The sequence below is a fragment of the Melanotaenia boesemani genome, chromosome 1 (genome assembly GCF_017639745.1).
Source record: "Melanotaenia boesemani isolate fMelBoe1 chromosome 1, fMelBoe1.pri, whole genome shotgun sequence".
Taxonomy (NCBI): Eukaryota; Metazoa; Chordata; class Actinopteri; order Atheriniformes; family Melanotaeniidae; genus Melanotaenia; species Melanotaenia boesemani.
This window is the reverse complement of record NC_055682.1, coordinates 10,127,513-10,145,549: the sequence shown is the minus strand read 5'-3', so window position 1 is coordinate 10,145,549 and position 18,037 is coordinate 10,127,513. Positions and strand designations below refer to the sequence as shown.

The following is an 18,037-nucleotide window of genomic DNA, read 5'->3' as shown; positions in this document are numbered from 1 at the left end:
CTACAATGCTTTGTCTTCAGGAGGTGAGCAGAAAGGTTTACAAGGGTATGCTAGACATCTTGAAGTGCACAGTTTCCAGTCTGGAGCACTCTTACACCAATGCAGGCCTTGGAGGAATGGCCAGTGTCTTCAGCTTACTGGAAATAGCACGCACACACTATCAAACCAAAGGTATGTCCTGTAGTTCAGTCCAGGAATGGATGAATTTGATTCTGAATGGTGGAATTTACAAGAATTTTGAAAATTATTAGACTGTTTGCGTTGAGAAGCATAACAGCACTGTGCCTGTACTACTAACATTTGTCTCAGTCTTTGCATTGTGTTTATATTAAGCCTAAAGCTGCATGTTAAACCTTGACTTACAAAAACATTAACCAAAATTGTAATTTATTTGTGTCAAATACTTTTAATCCCATGTCATTTTAAATCTACACATACTTTACTTTTCTTTAATTGTGATGAACTCTGTCTTTGGCCCCTTAATTTTGGAAACTTGGTAGACCCAGAAAAACGCAAACGAAGCCCCACAGACAGTGCTGGCAGTCCGGGAAGTAAAGAGAGTCCTTCTGGTCGCATGGAGACTGCCAGACCTCAGGGCCTCCTGAATATTCCCCACCTGCAGCTGCCGCACCACACAACGGGCAAAGGAGCCCGCCATTTTGATACCCGGAGTCTGAACGAGGAGAACTTTATTGCCTCGATTGGTGTGTACACCACTCCAGCCCGGTTGCATGTGCACTGTAACCCCCCGCCCCCTTCCTTCCCTGACCCTTACAAGCTCATCAACCTTATATTCCCACCCCACTTCCAGCCGTCTTAAAGAAAGACCCCTTCACTTGTTGCAGACAAATTCTTACAGGTGCAGCTATATTCCACACACTTTGACTGAAAATACTGCCAGTAATTGCTGAAAATGGCTTTTTAGAAACTAATGATATGTTTTAATGGTGTTTGGAAATAATTATTCAAAAGTTATATTTTCTTTTAATGAGATAAACATTCAGAATGGTCTTTGTTAAAGATATGAAATAGACTTGGAAAAGTGTCTGGAATATATTCCTGTGCTCCAGCCTGGACTGCGTGTGTTTGTCTCCCCTTCCTTAAACATCTGTGCAGCTGTTTGCCTCCTTTCTGAGGTTCTGTTGTTGGCCTCTTAGCACCTTGAATGCATGTCCTTGTTTTGTTCTTCCAATGTGAAAATCTGCAGTAGTGGTCAAGGGGAAACCAGAGGTATGCGCATCGACAGACAAATCGGTATTGGTCTGTGCCTTTACTGCAGGTTTCTGCAAGGTGTGCTGTAGAAAATAGCAGCTCCCTTTGCTCTCAGCATGGAGGGTGGAAGCATCACTCCCCAGTAAACAGTCCCAGCAAACACATAATGTCATAATGTCAGAGTTTTTTTTTTTTTTTTTTTTCTTTTCTTTATTGGTCACTAAAGAACATAGTTAAAGAAAAAAAATTATCATGTTTTTATTTCGTCATTTACCAAAAATGATGCTGGGTCTGTATACGGGGGACTTTCAGTCCAACCACCCTGACACCTCTCCTACCTGCACCCTTTCTCTACCTGTTAGAAGTTGCACCTTCAATTCTACAGAATGCTGTGAGACTTGCATCCCAGCTTCTGCAACTGCTCCATTTCACTCGCTGGCTAATCGGCCTCTCAACCCCCATCCCATGCTCTTTTCCGAATCAACCATCTCTCTCTTTCTCTCCCACCTTTGCCCTGGAGAGCCAGACAAATGCAGTCAATGAAATCAGGTGGCCTGTGCTCAGAGCCGAAGCTCATTCTGATGTTACTGTGTGGCTCTCCAGGACTCTGTGCTGGGAGTTCCTGGGTGTGTTGTAATGTTACGTTAGCAGCTTGAGTCCAGAAGATCAAAAGTCATGTTTTTCATTTTTGTCTAGATGAGAACACAGCTACATGCAAACATTACAAAACACCTTCTTTTAATAATGTCAGGAATTCAGTGCTTATTTTGTTTTGGTTTTGGTTTTAATGCTCACCCACCATACATGCCTTTTCAACCAGCTCTCTGACTCTCTCTCTGTCTTTCTCTCCTTGCTTGCAATGCATCTTGGGTAGAATTGTGGAGCAAGCACCAGGATAAGCAAAAAGCTATGGAAAAACAACAGAGTAAGAGACTTTTCACACACCCAAAAAAAGGGGTGTTGCTGGCTTTTTTTTCCACCCCCTTATCTCAACCTTATAAACTTCACTAGTGTCTGAATACGTGAAAAAATAAATAGTGCTTGGAGTCAGAATGGACGACTCCCCCCCAAAAAAACACAAGGGTCTGGATTTAAGATTATATATTAATTTTACTTCTGACTTTTTCTAAACTACAGAACCATAGTAATTTCAGCTGAAGAGTATTCCCCCCTCCCCACAAGCTGAGACTCATGAGCTACATGTGATGCTGGGTTTACTCTGTACTCATCTCAGTAGTTCAGTTTGGATGTGCTCTATTTATTAAAAACTCTTTTTTTATATTATATACAGATACAGTTATGAGAAATACCAGCATTGTTTTAGTGTTTATTCTTCATTAAGACTTGAGATGGCAGCCACTTTTGATACCTTTTCCTATTTACTGGTGTGGAAATCTTGCATAGATTCCGTGGATCATCGTAGGGGCTTTGAAAAATAAAAATATTTGAATCCTGTGTAATATTCACTGACTTTGGCTCAAGCGAAAGGGTTTTTTTTTTTTTCTCATTTTTAAGTTTTTTTTTTTTTTTTTTCCCTTGCGGCCATGCATCAGGATAAACAGATATGGATACCTGCGCTTCTCTTTTTAACTATATTTCTTCCAGTTCTTAGTGGCCTGCAGTAAATCGTGTGTTTACAGCCAACATTCTGCTGTTGCTAGTACAGTTAATGTTTTATTAAATGGTTTGCCAAAAGTTAAATGTCAGAAAGAGTGAGAAAAAAACAAAAACACAAGGAAGTGTCAGGATGTACGTGTCACCATATCTCCACCTACGGAGGTGAGAAATAACAGACTCACTTGAAACAGATAATGTCTCCTTTACCGTCCATCAGTTTGTCTGCATGCCTAACTGCCTGTGTCTGTTTGTTGTTTTTGGTGTAACTTGGGACACATTTGCAGAACTGACTGAGAAGTAATTTTGCACTATTGCAATTTTGTTTTCATTTGTAATGTTTGTTTTTTTCCCCCAGTTTTACTGCACTCTGCTTGCCTCTTTGTCTCTTCTCTAGTTTTTGACACGACTTCAAACGTAAAGTTGTGAATAAAAAAAAAAGATTTTTCTTCTCTAGATTAGATGCATTATAGTCTCCCTGTACTTAAAGGGAGTAGCAATATCACAAACACAGTATTATGTAGTTTGCTCTGCTGTGCACAGTCATTATAAAGTGTTTAAATAAGTGCTTTGGCTCCTCGGATGGATGTAGCATCAGTTTTTCTATGCAGTGCTGACTTTGAAGCAATTCTGACTAAGGTAAGAAGGTACTGTGGTCATCATCATGAAAACAGGCTGAAATCAGTGTGTACTTTACAGGGTCTGAAGGAGGAAAGCAGCAACGCCCACAGGTGACTGATGCAGAAGAGAAAAAGTCCCAGATCAGTGCTGATAGTGGCCTCAGTGTTGCATCTGGATCTCAGGTTTGTACACAACGTATTGTTGTTTTTAAGAAATTAAAGTAAATAAATATAAACTCTGCATCTTGATGTCACTAAGAACATGAAGATGCAGACTGTACATTCTCCTTTTCAGCTTGGTTAGTTTAATTTTTTTGCCTGCTAATATTGTGGCCTTAACATTTTGTTGCCGCCATGCTGAGACAATGAGGGAGTTAAACTGTAAGAGACCAACATATTTTGTTGTCCATAACTGCAAAGAGTCCCACTGTTTTCTGTCCTCCTTTTTCTCTTTGTATTAACAGAAGAGTGACACTGAATCTGCAAACAGCTCGGAGCCACCGATCCTCACCAGAAGCACCAGCCAGGACTCAGAGGCTAGCACAGTGGTAGGGCACGGCCAACTCGGATATGATGCACTGGATTTTTTTTTTTTTTTTTTTGTCTTTTTAATACCACACTTGTGTTTAAGCAAAAACAAAAAAAAACACTGGTTGCATTGAGCTTATTTCCTACAATAATAATCTTTTCCTGTGTTTGAAGTTTCTGATGCTGTTATTTTTTTGGTTTTCAATCCCTTAGTCTTAACTTGGAACTAATCACTAGTCATTACAAAGTTATAATATGCAGCAAATCGCAAATGATTTAATTTGAGCGCTAAAAGACTGAAAGTTGCATTTTGTTTGTTTCTGTACCTGTCACATGTTTTCCTGATACAGCAGATCTGGGATTGATCCAATGAAACAAAGAATTTCACTATTATTTGAGTCCTCTGCACAAAATTATTTACATTTAAATAGAACAGATGTACAGCATGTTAAAATTCTCCACCTTTTGTTATACTTAAACATTTTTTTTCTATTGCAGATAAGCAATAGCTCTGGAGAGACTCTTGGAGCTGATAGTGATCTGAGCAGCACAGCAGGAGACGGCGTTGGAGGGAGAACAGCTCCTCATTTAAATCAGTCCAGAGGAACTCTGTCCGACAGTGAGATAGAAACCAATCCAGCCACCAGCTCTGTGTTTGTAAGTGCAGGACATGCTAATGTACACTTTGCAGATTAGAGATAATGGCTCATTCCAGATGAAAACATGAAATAATGTTAAAAAGCTTCATTTAACTTTTCCTTCTTGGTTAAAAAATATCCATCAAAGGACCCTGAAGTTGTGTCACATGCATGCTAGAATACTTCTACATCTGCCTGTAATTCAGAGGTTGTGATGTGTTGGATTTAAATGAGCAACATTACTTTACATTTTTAAACACTGAAAACACCTTTTTGTGTGGGGAAACATGATACTACAAAGAAATGGGAGAAAAACGCACATTTATGAAAGCCAACATTAGCTACTCTTGTCCTCTTCTACGAGATTAATTAAACAAGCAAACATTTGCATTCAATATTTATGGTCATTGTAGTAGCTCTGGCAACTAAAACATTGTCCTGATTTTACAGGGAAAGACCCACAAACTGAAACCAGGTGCAAAAGATCACATATCTGCGATGGTGAAGGGCCCACCCGCGCAGCCCCTGGAGGACATCAGTATGAGGATCTACCTTTGTGAGGGTCTGCTGGGTAGGTGCTGCTTTCTCTTTGACTTTTTCCAGACAGCTGACACGTAAGCTGATGTTTCAAGGAGGCTTTTCCTTGCTGTGTTCTTAAGCTTTTCCCCTTTCTGTGACAGTAGATATGTCTGCTTTGCTTCACTAACACTATCTAGATTGTCAGAGAAAGTCTTATTAAAGGAAAGTATAGCCAGATATTGTGATTTTTTTTTCCCTTCATATTTTTTGCTTGGAAGTTAGCATTACTTTTCTTTAACCTTTCAGGCGTCAGAGTTTTTCAAGCATACTGTAAATGAGAAAAAGACAGAGTTTATGATGAGGGGTGTGGGGACTGGGGGGTAACAGGTTTAAGTCCTCTGGCCTGGTGCTTTTCACAGTTTTGCGACTTTGCTGCCTTAAGGGTTATTTTGTGCAAAACCAGTGATTTTTCTGTAATTGTGGAAATAGTTTGATATTTTTAGAGGGAAAAGCTGAAGTCAGGCATGTGATGAGCTAGAAATTATGTCATTCTATTTTTAAACCAGTGAGCTGCTCAACTTTTCAAAGGTTGAGGGGTTATTCTGATTCTCAGTGTCATGAAAAGCAAATCTAACTCATCTGAATAAACGCCACAGACTAAAGTTGTATTAACTTCTTTCTGAGAATAGTTGTGGTGGAAGTTTGGTTAAATTGACTGAAAATTAGTCATTTATTTTGGCTATTCCATTAGGTCATGACTTCATCTGCTAAAAAGCAATTGTACAATTAAGACTGCATATTTAAGTCAAACCACAATAGTTTTTTTTATAAAATACACAATATCACCAAATTTACTTATTATATAATGTTCATTAGTGATGTGCGGATCAATGCTGAAATATTGATACCTCCGATACCAACTATTTACATTCTAGAATCAATTTTTATGTTAAAATATTGATATTTGAGTTATTTGGGGTAAAGATGTAGTTTATCACTAATTGGAATACAGTAGGAAGTAATGGTACTGCCAGGATCTTGTCTAAATTATACCCAGATGGTAGGAGGCACTTTTTCTTCCACCTGTCATAGTCATATGTGAAATATGGCACAATGTTGCAGTGCAGCAGCAAGCCACTGACTCACCGACTCTGTGCTCAGTCCAAAGCACAGTTTAACGCTTGGAGCTGAAGAGCAACGGTGTGCTGTATGACGAGTGTGGGAAGACAAAGAGATATTGTAGCATCATACAAACCTCCTTAAACATCCAATAACCCATTATAACAGAATGTAGTGAGGTTATGAAGAGGCGATTCGAACAGAAGAGCGACAGGTGCTGCTCGACTGAGACAGACGTCACTCTTGGAGTCCTTTGATGCTTCAGGCAGGTACAATCCAGGTACAATCCAGGTACAATCCAGGTACTATCCAGGTACAATCCAGGTACTATCCAGGTACAATCCAGGTACAATCCAGGTACTATCCAGGTGCTTTCCAGGTGTCGAGGCAGGAAATGTTGAGCTGGGAAGCACTAATGCTGAATTTTGGGAGAATGATTTTTATCTGTTTGCTAGGTTTAGATCTTTTTTTTTTTTTGTTGATGTTTAAAGTGTTCCCCTTATTCTTAAAACTAAGGCATCCTTTTTGGTTCAGATGTGCAGTAATAAATATGGTTATGAAATGAATAAATACTACAAGAAAAAGCTGTATGACTTCATCTTGAAGTGATATGTTCATCCCTAAGATCATCTCACATCATTTCAACAGGCATTTATTTATTTAATCGTGTATTTTATTGGTAATTTCAGTTTTAGGGTGTTTTCACACTTGGTCCCTTTTAAAAGAAATTCATTTCTCTTTAAGCAGACTGAAAAGTAGCCAAAAGGAAACAGTTTGAGTTCAAGTAGATTAGATTACTGTAATGCCCTGCTCTCTGGTCTTCCTAAAAAGTCCATCTTAAACCTACAGCTACTTCAGAACTCAGCGGCACGTGTTATGACAAGGACCAGAGGGTGGGAACACATCACACCAGTTTTAAAATCGCTGCATTGGCTCCCCGTGCGTTTCAGGATTGATTTTAAGGTTCTTTTAGTAGTTTATAAATGTCTTAATGCTCTTGGGCCATCTTATTTATCAGACCTTCTTTTAAATCATTAACCCTCGCGGACCCTGAGGTCCTCTGGTACTGGCCTTTTAGTTGTTCCAAGGGTGAGGACCAAGACATACGGCGAGGCCTCTTTCCATTGTTACAGCCCTCGTCTGTGGAACAGTCTGCCGGAGGGCCTCGGGGCTGCAGAGAACATTGATGTTTTTAAAAAGAGGCTTAAGACCTACCTTTTTAGCTTAGCTTTTAACTAAATTTATTTGATCTTAATTTATTTTACATTATTTTATTTCACGTTATTTTATTTTCATTTTATTCAACTGTACTACTTATTTATTTATTCATTTACTTACTTATTCATTCATTCTTAGCTGTTCGTATTGTTTCTTAAGGTTGTTTAATTTTAATTTTAACTCCAGTGTTTTCCTTGTGGGGATCCTCCACGCCGGGGGTTTTTGCCTGCTTGTTCTGGGGGCTGCTGTCGTGGTGATTGCACCTATTAGGGGTGGCTGGGGCCCTGCACTGCGGCCTTTTGACTGTGGTGTGGGCCCCGGTCTGTCCTGATGGGTGTGGTTGCCGCTGTTAAACATGGGTGGACTGGCCCCTGGTGTGGATGGATCCCCATGACACTGATATTGTTTCCTCACAGCAGCATCAGGCCGGATGCTTATCACTTTTAGTATTTTATAATAACATTCAGTTCGAGACAGAAATAAGAGAATCATGTTTGTATAGAATGGGGAGGGAAGGCTGCTTGGCGTGTGAAATATTTTGGTGAGTGTTTCTATTATTATGTATTCCCACTTTGTTTTGTTTTAAATGCATAAATGTTTTTAATTTATGTAAAGCACTTTGTGTTGCCTGTGGCATGAAAGGTGCTTTATAAATAAAGTTTGATTTGATTTGATTTGACACCTCCCAAAGTGGTTCACATAAAGACAAAAATGCTGAGTCATCGATATGAGTTCGTTTTGAGCACTGAAAAGGGACCAAGTGTGAAAACACCCTTAGTCACAAAGCATTCTGTTAAAATAAAAACTATCATAAAAACGTTCCCCTTAATGTATACAGCTTTTTTTTTTTTACTGTGCTGGCCTCAAATCAACATCACCAATACTGACTTAAATTTTACTTTGTAATGAATCAAAAAGGAATTCTGTGGTATGGCGCATCACTAATGTCCATCGCAGGTTCCAGGCTGTAAAGTAGAGACTAAATGAGCGTGCTGTCTTTGTTTGCCCATGTTTTATTTCTGTAGTTCCCGTTTCTGCTCTTGTTTTTGCCGTTAAACCTGCTCACTTCTTTGCCTAACCCCCTCCTGCTCTTGCTGCTTTTCTTCCCTCCTGCTGCATCTCATGGAAAATTCTTCCAGGGCGGGATAAGAGCTCCGTTTGGGATCAACTAGAGGATGCTGCCATGGAAACCTTTTCTCTAAGTAGGGCTGACCTCTTGCCTTTGCCCTTTTTACCCATCTGTGTGTATTTGGAGTTATTCCACCATTCAGCTTAGCTAGCTCTGTGTTAAGTGTTAAATGTGATTTTATTTGTTTATTTTGTTTTTCAGTTCATCTGTGAACATTGTTTGTTCAACATTGATTAAAATATAAGTTACCACCATTTAAATATGAGGAAAAGAAGTGTAGAGTGGTGAAAATGCACCTTTTTATTTATTTTTTTGCTTCTGTAAAAACTACCCATCCATCAGCATATTTGTATTTACTATTTTTTAGTACTTTTACAAAAGTTTCAGTACTAATATATAATTTAATAAAACATGTTGAACAGCAGAAAAGGTACTATCAGATACCACTGAAGATTCCACAATAATTTGCTCAAAAGTTTGGTCCCTGAATTTAAGTTTTGTAGAAATGTATTGAAGTTGGTTTGGATGACAGAAGGCATGCTTGTGGCTGTAGATGGTGTTGATTATGTTCGAATGGATCAGCTGTGAAGTTACTGTTGGACCTTTTAGCTTTCTCGGTGCTCCATGTTTGGTCTTCATGTCTCCAGGTAAGGAGCGCTCCACTCTGTGGGACCAGATGCAGTTCTGGGAGGACGCCTTTTTAGATGCTGTGATGTTGGAGCGTGAGGGCATGGGGATGGACCAGGGACCTCAGGAGATGATTGAAAGGTTTAGTATTCGCAGCATTTTTATATGAGCTGCTAGTGTGTGTTCTTTTTGTCTCCAAAGATTAGATTTAATAATATGTAGCAAATGTTTCTACACTGTTGTTTTATATTTGTTAGGATGTGGCTTTATTAAACCAACTAAAGCTTATTCTTACTGATATCTTCTTGTTTTTCAACAGATATTTGTCACTGGGAGAGCATGACCGCAAGCGCCTGGAGGATGATGAAGACAGACTCCTGGCCACACTGCTGCACAACATGATTGCATACATGCTAATGATGAAAGTATGGAAGCCTGTTTATCAACTTAATCATAGATTATTAATTTCTTTTAACCCTCTCAGTTATGTTAACTTTATCTTATCTGGATGTTTTGTTTAATCAGGTCGGCAAAAATGACATCAGGAAGAAAGTGAGGCGCTTGATGGGCAAATCCCACATTGGCCTCACTTACAGCCAAGAGATCAATGAGATCCTGGACAAACTGGCTCACATGGTGAATATTTCTCCTTTTTTAATTCAATTTATTTCGTCCTGTGACAGTCTTTTGTAATGATTTATGCCAACTGTGTGTAGAACGGCCGTGAGCTGTGCATCAGGCCCAGTGGAAGCCGCCACATCAAGAAACAAACATTTGTTGTTCATGCTGGCACCGACACAACAGGAGACATCTTCTTCATGGAGGTTTGTGAAGCCTTGACTCTGCATACAGTTGCTAATAGTGTTTTTGGATGTAACTTTCTTGAGTGCTGCATTAGGAGAGCATGTTCTCCTGTCTTCATTGTTTCAGGTTTGTGATGACTGTATAGTCCTGCGGAGCAACATCGGCACCGTTTACGAGCGCTGGTGGTACGAGAAGCTCATCAACATGACTTACTGCCCCAAGACCAAGGTATTGTGTCTCTGGAGACGTAATGGCCAAGAGACACAGCTCAACAAGTTCTACACCAAAAAGGTTAGAAACTGCAACTCAGCTTCAGCCTTTAGCTTTAAGGTTGGCGCTAAGAAAAAAGCAGGAAGAAAATGTTTCTTTGCATTTTTTCTTTTCCTTTTAGAGAATTTCATTGTAGCTGACACTGTACAATGACTAAAAGGCCTATTGGAAGCCTATTCTAAAAAGAAGAATTGGTGTTTTTTAACAAATAGTTGAGATGACAGCAGTGAAATGGTAGATAAATGAGTAGCGCTGTCAAATTAACATTTATAATCAGATTAATCACGGCTTTTAAATGAATTAATCATGTTTAATCCATTCATGACTATGCCTGAAATTTGCCCGTTTTTACTGTATTGATTCAACATTACAAGCCAATGCTTAGAAATATTTAGTGTTAACTGCCCTTCCCATGGGTGAATGTCAGATGGCCAATGGTCAGTAAGTGCAGCATGTAATGTATATGTCCTAGATCATAATTCAGAATTTGTACATCATCGTCTCACCAACCGTCTCCATGGTGAAAATTTCTGCCAGATGGTGACCGAAGTTAAACAGCCAACATTGATTAAGAAACTGTGATGAAACTGATGATCTGGGTTAAAACATGTTTTTCCTTTTATCACTGAAGTGTAGGTGTTTGTGCAGCAATGATAAAAATCCTACAGCAGCATCACCCAAAGGGGCAAAAAGTGAAATCCTTTCACCGCAAGGGTTGCTGTGGTTAACTGCCTGTAGACCAAAACAAAGTGTGTCATGAGCCACACCTCCCTCTACCTCTTCCCCCATCTCCACCTCGCCTTGTCTGCAAACAAATGTGCAAAGTGCAAACACACTGAGCAAAACATAAACATTTAGTGGAACATGTTGAAGTAACTTATAATGTTTATGTTGTTACTTACTGTCCAGGAGAAGAGGTAGCTCCGAGTTTGGAAATACAAGGCCAGTGTTAATCCAGGTTCTGTCTCTTTATCTGACAACGTCTTTGCCAACGACTGTTGTTTCTTTAGAGGTAATGTCGGATACTGGTGGTCTACAGCTGAATGTTTCATTCCTTTCTCCGCCATTTTGCTTTGAAAATATATGCTGTCATTGCTCGCTGGCTGTAGCCTTCTATAGAGAGGGAGGGCCGAGAAGTCTGAGAGGCGGCCATTCACACGAACGTGCTGCCGGACCGGCTGGTAAACACGGGGCTGGAGATCAACACAGAGAGACTGCGTGCAACGTCATGCCATACTCCAGATGAAATTTACACCTCTAGTTCTTTACACAGCCATTTTTTTTTATTCCTTCAGTCCAGAAATGATGAATTTTCACTTATTGCCCCTTTAAGTCTCTGGCTCTGATGCTGCTGTCCCAGCAGATGCTGCAAAGCTGATTGCACTTTCCACAACAGACTTATAGAAGAAATGGAACATCTTGTTGCAGACATAGAATGATCTCAGCTTCCTTAGGAAGTAGTCTGCTTCTTGTAGATGGCTTCTGTTATATTTTCAGTTTATTTTAGTTGTCCAGCTGAGCTCCATTGTTAATAATATTATTAATCAACATAAGTTTTCTCTTTCCTTTCCAGTGTCGTGAACTCTACTATTGCGTTAAAGACAGCATGGAAAGAGCTGCAGCAAGACAGCAAAGCATTAAACCAGGTAGAGACCTTGTTTTTGCACTTATTTGTTTTTTTTTCTTCCTGGCTTCCCTGCAGCCTCCAGTCATCCATTTTACCCAAGCATGTCTCTGGAGGGACTGGATGTACTGTCTGATGAATATTCTTGTTTTTAGTTTTTAATATATGTTTATTAAGGTGGTTAAAATGGCTAAAAATAACAGCAACAACTTCAATAAACATTTCTGGGAGAATTTGTTATGAAGTAGGGCTTTTAGAGAAATCACACAGTTACTTGTTTTATTAGAGTAAATATAAAATAAAAATCCACGGCTCTCAGTGAACTGAAACATACCCGGTCCTGCTTTCCTCCCTCAGGTCCTGAGCTGGGCGGCGAGTTCCCCGTCCAGGACATGAAGACCGGTGAAGGTGGACTCCTTCAGGTCACGCTGGAAGGAATCAACCTCAAATTCATGCACAGTCAGGTAAGAGGCCAGTAAGACAGCGGAGAAGGTGTTTCTCATCTCACATGAGAGCATGAAAACAAAATCTTTCATGACAGTTCAGACTTCATCCCGTCCGTCTGTCCATCTCTCTGCTTGTCTCACGTTTGCCTCTGCATCGTTTCTGTTCATCTTGTGATGTCTTCCTCTATTGTCATTAATATCAAGGTGAAAATGTGATTTCTATTTTAACAGAATTAATTGGCAGTCACTCATACTGAGTGTTTCCTTTAGAGGAAGAATCCCAGTTTGTCCTTTTTGCTTTCTTGGATTTGCTTTTTTTTTTTGTCTTCAATTTTGATTTTGTGCTTTTGTTTGTGTGTTTCTGCATGTCTTTCCCAAAGCAATATTAACACATCCTGCTGCACAAGTTTCCTTTGACATCTGTGGTGCTCAAACCTCATGTACATTTACTGTGTGGGAGGAAACAAGGTGTTAATCTGTGTGTGTTACGTATCAGTGGTGAAACGGATGACTTTAAGACTTTTCATTAATAATTGGCTATGTAATCTCAACTTGTGATTTTAAGTTTGGACCCCTGATCATTGTCATGTGTTGTCTTCATGTCTGTGTAGGCATTGATAGTTGGTTTCATCATGTTTCTCAGATTGATTAGAGTACTAAGCTGGGATTGAACAATGTGACCAAAAAGTCTGAAAGAGCAGGGCCCTGCTGCAAGTAACAAATATCTCATGATCTTAATTTTTAATCTTAGTTCATTTTTTTCTTTTCTAAAATTTTATTTTTTTTATTTTATGTGCAGGTGAAGGTGAATGAAGTACACTTGAGTTAAACTCTGTTGAGAGGAGCTCTAGTCAGTTGATTGATACATCTGTTTGTGCTACCAGAGAGTAAAAAGCATTGACCAGCAGTACTCCTTGTGAGAAAGCCCACATCTTCAGGGGGATATCAGTTCACCCAAATTACAGGAGAAAATTGTCTATTAATTTAGCTTCTCATGGGATTCACCCATGCAGGCAGTTGTCTGAAGTTGTTTAACTTTTTCCCCTTAAAATAGGGAAAATTTATCACAGTGGGTTTTAATGTTTAAATCCTCAGGGACCCCCTGTTCTCTTCGGACCCCAGGTTGGGAACCACTGTGTTACAGGACACATGTCCGCTCGTTAACTAATTAACTAGAACGGTTGTTGTTGCTTCGTTTTTTCAGCCACTGGTCAGAATGGTTGTGACCGACTGGTCAGTAATTAGTGAAATGAAAGTATGTCTATTACCCCTTTCTTTTTAACTCAAGCAGTTTTTGTATCTAATCTCAAACCAGTTTGTCTCATCCTGGCAGCTGAACAGACTTTTTGACCTGAAAAGCTGGCTACAGAGCAGCAGAAACTATGTGCTTGTGTAGATCTAACAGGACCGGATGTGGTGATAAACCAAACTTAGAATGTGACCGCGACATTGACAAAGCGTGTGTTAAATCTAGTCTGCTTAATCCAAAAGAGAAGAATTTAAAGAAACTGAACTTTTTAACTTTGATGTCAAAACCACAGCAGGTTGATTTTACTTTGATCGTCTTGCCTTTAATACTTCAATTTCAATAGTACAAAGATAAATATGTGCAGAGAGCTGCCCGAAGTGAAATATTCATGATTACGGCTTACAGACCACCTCTGGCCTTTTTTAAGAATATTATTTCTTCTTATTTAATTAATTCATTTATTTTCTTAACTATTTGTGTGTTTATTTTTCTAGTGTTTATTTTTGTTTATATCCATTTAATGCTATAAGGTTAATATTTTATTGTATTTTATTTTAGTAGCCCCCCCCCCCCCCCCCCCCACACACACACACACTTTTTTTTTTTTGTACTGTATTTATTTTGTAAATAAATGTAAGAATCAAGGGGGTAACACTTAAAGTTGCAACAAAATCTGTAGAGAAAACAAACTGTCTCCCTGCCCTGTGGTCCACTACAGAATAAACTCGAAGGAGGATCAAATGGAGAGCAGTGCTTCCCAACCTGGGGTCACAGACCCCTTAAGGGGGTCCTCAACGAGTACAGAGGGTCCATGATGTTAAAATTAGGGCCACGTCCATGAAGAGACACTTTGAGGTTTATCTACGTAACTTTTTTTATCATCTGGACTTTTTGTTCATGTGGAAGCAGTGTTTTAGGAGCGCATAAACTTTTGAAACCAGGTCCCAAAGTTAATAAATAATTATAAATAAATAATGATAAAAAAAAAATGAAGGTCATCAAAATCTGCTATACAGCAATATATTATAACAATATATTTCAAAACAGTAAGGATCACGTGTCCTTGGGTGGGGGAAAAACAGCTATTTAGTGTTACTTATGGTACTTCTCACACCTTGAGCATCCAATCCGTTTTCATCCATGTACGGTGTGGTTTAGTGAGGTCAGTAAATTGGGGGAGTATTACAGTGGAGTAGTTCATGTGTATCCTGCTAACCTGACTATTTTCTTTTTTTTTTTCTGGACCATTTCATTAATGAAACCTGTCTGAGAAATGCTACAGTGCAGATGATTTGTCCCTCTTTTATATATATATATATATATATATATATATATATATATATTTATTTATTTATTTATTTTTTACTTTATTTTTTTTTTTTTTAAGAAAAAAAAAAAAACAAAGTAAGGCTATATGTTGATAGTTACCTTAACTTGGTTTCATCGAAAGACAGGACGGGACTCAGGAAGAATGCATCATTTATGGCAAGAAGTTAGCTAATGAAAGCATAAAGCCAAGCATGGCTTTAGCATGGGGTGGGGGGTCTGCAGCTTTTTAGTAGTTGCATGATGGCGCTCCTCAAGGAAAATAGGTTTGGAACCACTGATGCACAGGACGGCACAGCTGGTCTTAGAACAGACCTTTACAGTGACATGATGACGAGGTTGTGCTGTGACTTTCTATTTAAAAAAAAAAAGCAAACTGGTTATTGGAAAGTTTTTACTTTGGATCCACATAAACTGACACCAGCCCAGTCAGAAAGGTGTCAAGACTTGTAAGTAAGTTTATTTATATAGCACCTTTCAAAATATAAAATCACGAAGTGCTTCAGAAGAGCCAACAATGCATAAAAAACAGTAGAAATTAATAAAAAGCAGAGAAAATACACGTCACGTCGCGCTCTTATGGGTTAATATTAATATAAAGGCTAAAGAAACTTAAAAAAAATCAAATTTGAGTGATTAACTGATGAACATTGTGTCTGTTGTGGTTGAAAATGACTTGGAAATTGTTCCAGATTTATGTTCAGTGTGCTGAGTAACAGATGACCAAAGACACACCTATTCCTATGTAACCACTTGTAAGCAACATTAAATTTAAAACTGATTCTGTCTAATTCATTAATCAGTGTAGGATTTTATAGATTTTTTACTTTAAAAACTGTTTCACCAAACAGAGTTTTCATGGAGAAAATAACCCTTTAACTGCTTCTACTTTTATACTGTTGAAGCCAAAGATGTGCTTGAACATAGTCAGATTACGAAGTTTGAGGCAGTTAAATTTGAACTTTTAAGACATTTTCATTAATTCATTAGGAGCTCTGATAAGCACTAAATACAGTCAAAGATTTGCTTAAAATGACTAAATCCAGCATTGTAGAGAGCAGGATGTGGGCCTGCTCTCTGCTGTGAGATGGTTTTGGAGGCGACCTCCAGCATCATGGTGGGATTTCCCTCATTTATCTGTTCTGCTGTGTTGAGCAAGTTGCGTTGCCAGCCCTTGTTGCTGGAGGAGGAGGCATGGAGGGCTCTGGGGGACTGAGATGTGTAAAAGTCCAGGAAAACAAAAGGTGAATCCAGTTCTCAATACCTTTATAAAACCTCTAGTCCTCTATTTATTTATTTTTTCTCTTTTCTGTTATTTCTTTTGTGCCTGTTCTTTGGGGCTGAATCCTCTTGTGATGGTTTTTCATTATTGGCTTTTAACCTCTCAGTTAGAGTCTTGGTTTGAATCTGTACGAGGCTCCTGTGGATAGCGCCCTCTCGGAGTGTCGTCGAGTGTTTGTGCTCTTCTGTCCGATAATAATCCAAACCATTTCTCTCCCATGCTCTCTCCCCCTGCAAGGAGCGGAAGGTACACAACCTCTGCTGTGTTTGCTTCTTAGCAGTTACATCTTATTGGGTTTTCTTTTCTTTTCCTCTCTTGTTTTTTTCTTTTTACTGTCGTAGCTGTATGGCAAGTCCTAATTTTGTGTCCTTGTCTTCATTTTGTATGGAACTTCCATGTATGCATCATATGGGCCATACTGCATCTCTGAGAATAAAAATAAATGTTTTTTCTTTCTTTCCTTAAAACTACTGTTACTTTCCACAATCAGTTATAAGCACACATTTCCTACTTCTGATACATCATTGATGAAGCGAGTCATTTTGAATTAGCATTGAGCTTTGAGCAGACTAATTGCGTCTCTCCTCATTGCCCATGTATGCGTTTGATCATGGAAACTTCTCATAGTGTGCTTTTCTCTTCTTTTGGTAGCTGTTAAGAGCTTGCATTTCATGTGTAGCTGTTTTATTTTCATTTCTTTCCCCTTTCATACTGAATAAAACAAGTTTAACATGGCTAATTTTCAAATATAAAGTGTTTACTCTTCATCCGGTGTTGTTGAGTTAATAATGTTCTGTCTTGTTTTGTTTGTTTTTGTTTGTTTTTAGGTTTTCATAGAGCTGAGTCACATTAAAAAGTGCAATACAGTGAAGGGAGTCTTTGTCCTGGAGGAATTTGGTAATTACACCATCTATTGATTCTAGGCCTGTACTCGGCACGGCAGTAACTCAGCTTCATGGCAAACGTATTGACGAGAGCTTATAAAGTTTCACTAAATTGGATACTCGCTCTGCTCGAGGAACACGGAGATGCTGATGTCTGCAGGTGATTAAAGGAGAGATTAATTCTTCAGGGGATGTGGTTTGCAGTCTCATGGCAGCGTTAGAGTTGCATTTTATTAAGCTGATGAGGACTGACATAGTTGGCGGAGGCTTTGGAGTTGTGATGGAACCTCTCAAAGCCTTTTTCCCCCCGTGTTTGTATTCAGAAGAAAGGGTAGAGAGGATGAAATTAGAGGTGAAAAGTTAGATCAGAAACAGCTGTCTGCTTTTAAAGTTTGAGCTAGATGTGTAAGGAAATGACAGAGGAATTGTTTGTTTGACACGAAATTTGATTAAATCTACAAGTTTTTAAATCTAAGAAACAATACTCCAAAAGTTTCTAAATTGACTAAACTTATAGTTGCTTAGATCTGCTTATCTCATCAGTTATTTATTAATTTATATATATGCAGACGTCTGAGCTGAGAAGAAAAATGGATAAAAATCCCATTTTTGCAAATTACATCCAAACCAATTATGCGGTTTAAATAGAATTCTAGTTGTATTTCCTCAGAGGATAAGATCAGGATTTTAAATCAGGCTGAAGTGCAGTGTTGCAAACAGGCATTTCCACCTCTCGCATCACACTGATCTCACTCCTGTAATCCCACAGCATCCACATACTGTTTAAAAGCATCCACTGATGTGGAGCTTTGCCACCACTATTCAGCTTACAGATGGAGTTGTGTTTGTGCAGCAACGCCTCAGTCATGACGTGAAAATAGCTGCTGCTGCCTACGTTGTTGCCACAGCAACTCATGCTGATAGCCCA

General features: G+C 38.9%; 1 protein-coding gene across 24 annotated transcripts in view; it reads left to right on the top strand.

Annotated features, from left to right (window-relative positions):
* The window catches only part of madd (MAP-kinase activating death domain), a 53,703-nt gene that overhangs the window by 29,434 nt on the left and 6,232 nt on the right, over nt 1–18,037 (top strand). For 4 of the 24 annotated variants that reach the window (XM_041989763.1, XM_041989752.1, XM_041989808.1 and 1 more), the window contains 17 exons: nt 21–171; nt 501–704; nt 2,087–2,137; nt 3,526–3,629; nt 3,911–3,994; nt 4,473–4,631; nt 5,063–5,183; nt 8,608–8,670; nt 9,245–9,365; nt 9,544–9,649; nt 9,750–9,860; nt 9,941–10,048; nt 10,155–10,319; nt 11,872–11,944; nt 12,280–12,386; nt 16,463–16,471; nt 17,053–17,122. In XM_041989763.1, coding sequence (XP_041845697.1) covers nt 21–171; nt 501–704; nt 2,087–2,137; nt 3,526–3,629; nt 3,911–3,994; nt 4,473–4,631; nt 5,063–5,183; nt 8,608–8,670; nt 9,245–9,365; nt 9,544–9,649; nt 9,750–9,860; nt 9,941–10,048; nt 10,155–10,319; nt 11,872–11,944; nt 12,280–12,386; nt 16,463–16,471; nt 17,053–17,122 — 1,807 coding nt within the window. The remainder of the gene's footprint in view (nt 1–20; nt 172–500; nt 705–2,086; nt 2,138–3,525; nt 3,630–3,910; nt 3,995–4,472; nt 4,632–5,062; nt 5,184–8,607; nt 8,671–9,244; nt 9,366–9,543; nt 9,650–9,749; nt 9,861–9,940; nt 10,049–10,154; nt 10,320–11,871; nt 11,945–12,279; nt 12,387–16,462; nt 16,472–17,052; nt 17,123–18,037) is intronic. The other 20 variants (XM_041989886.1, XM_041989734.1, XM_041989747.1 and 17 more) reach the window with 12 other exon arrangements.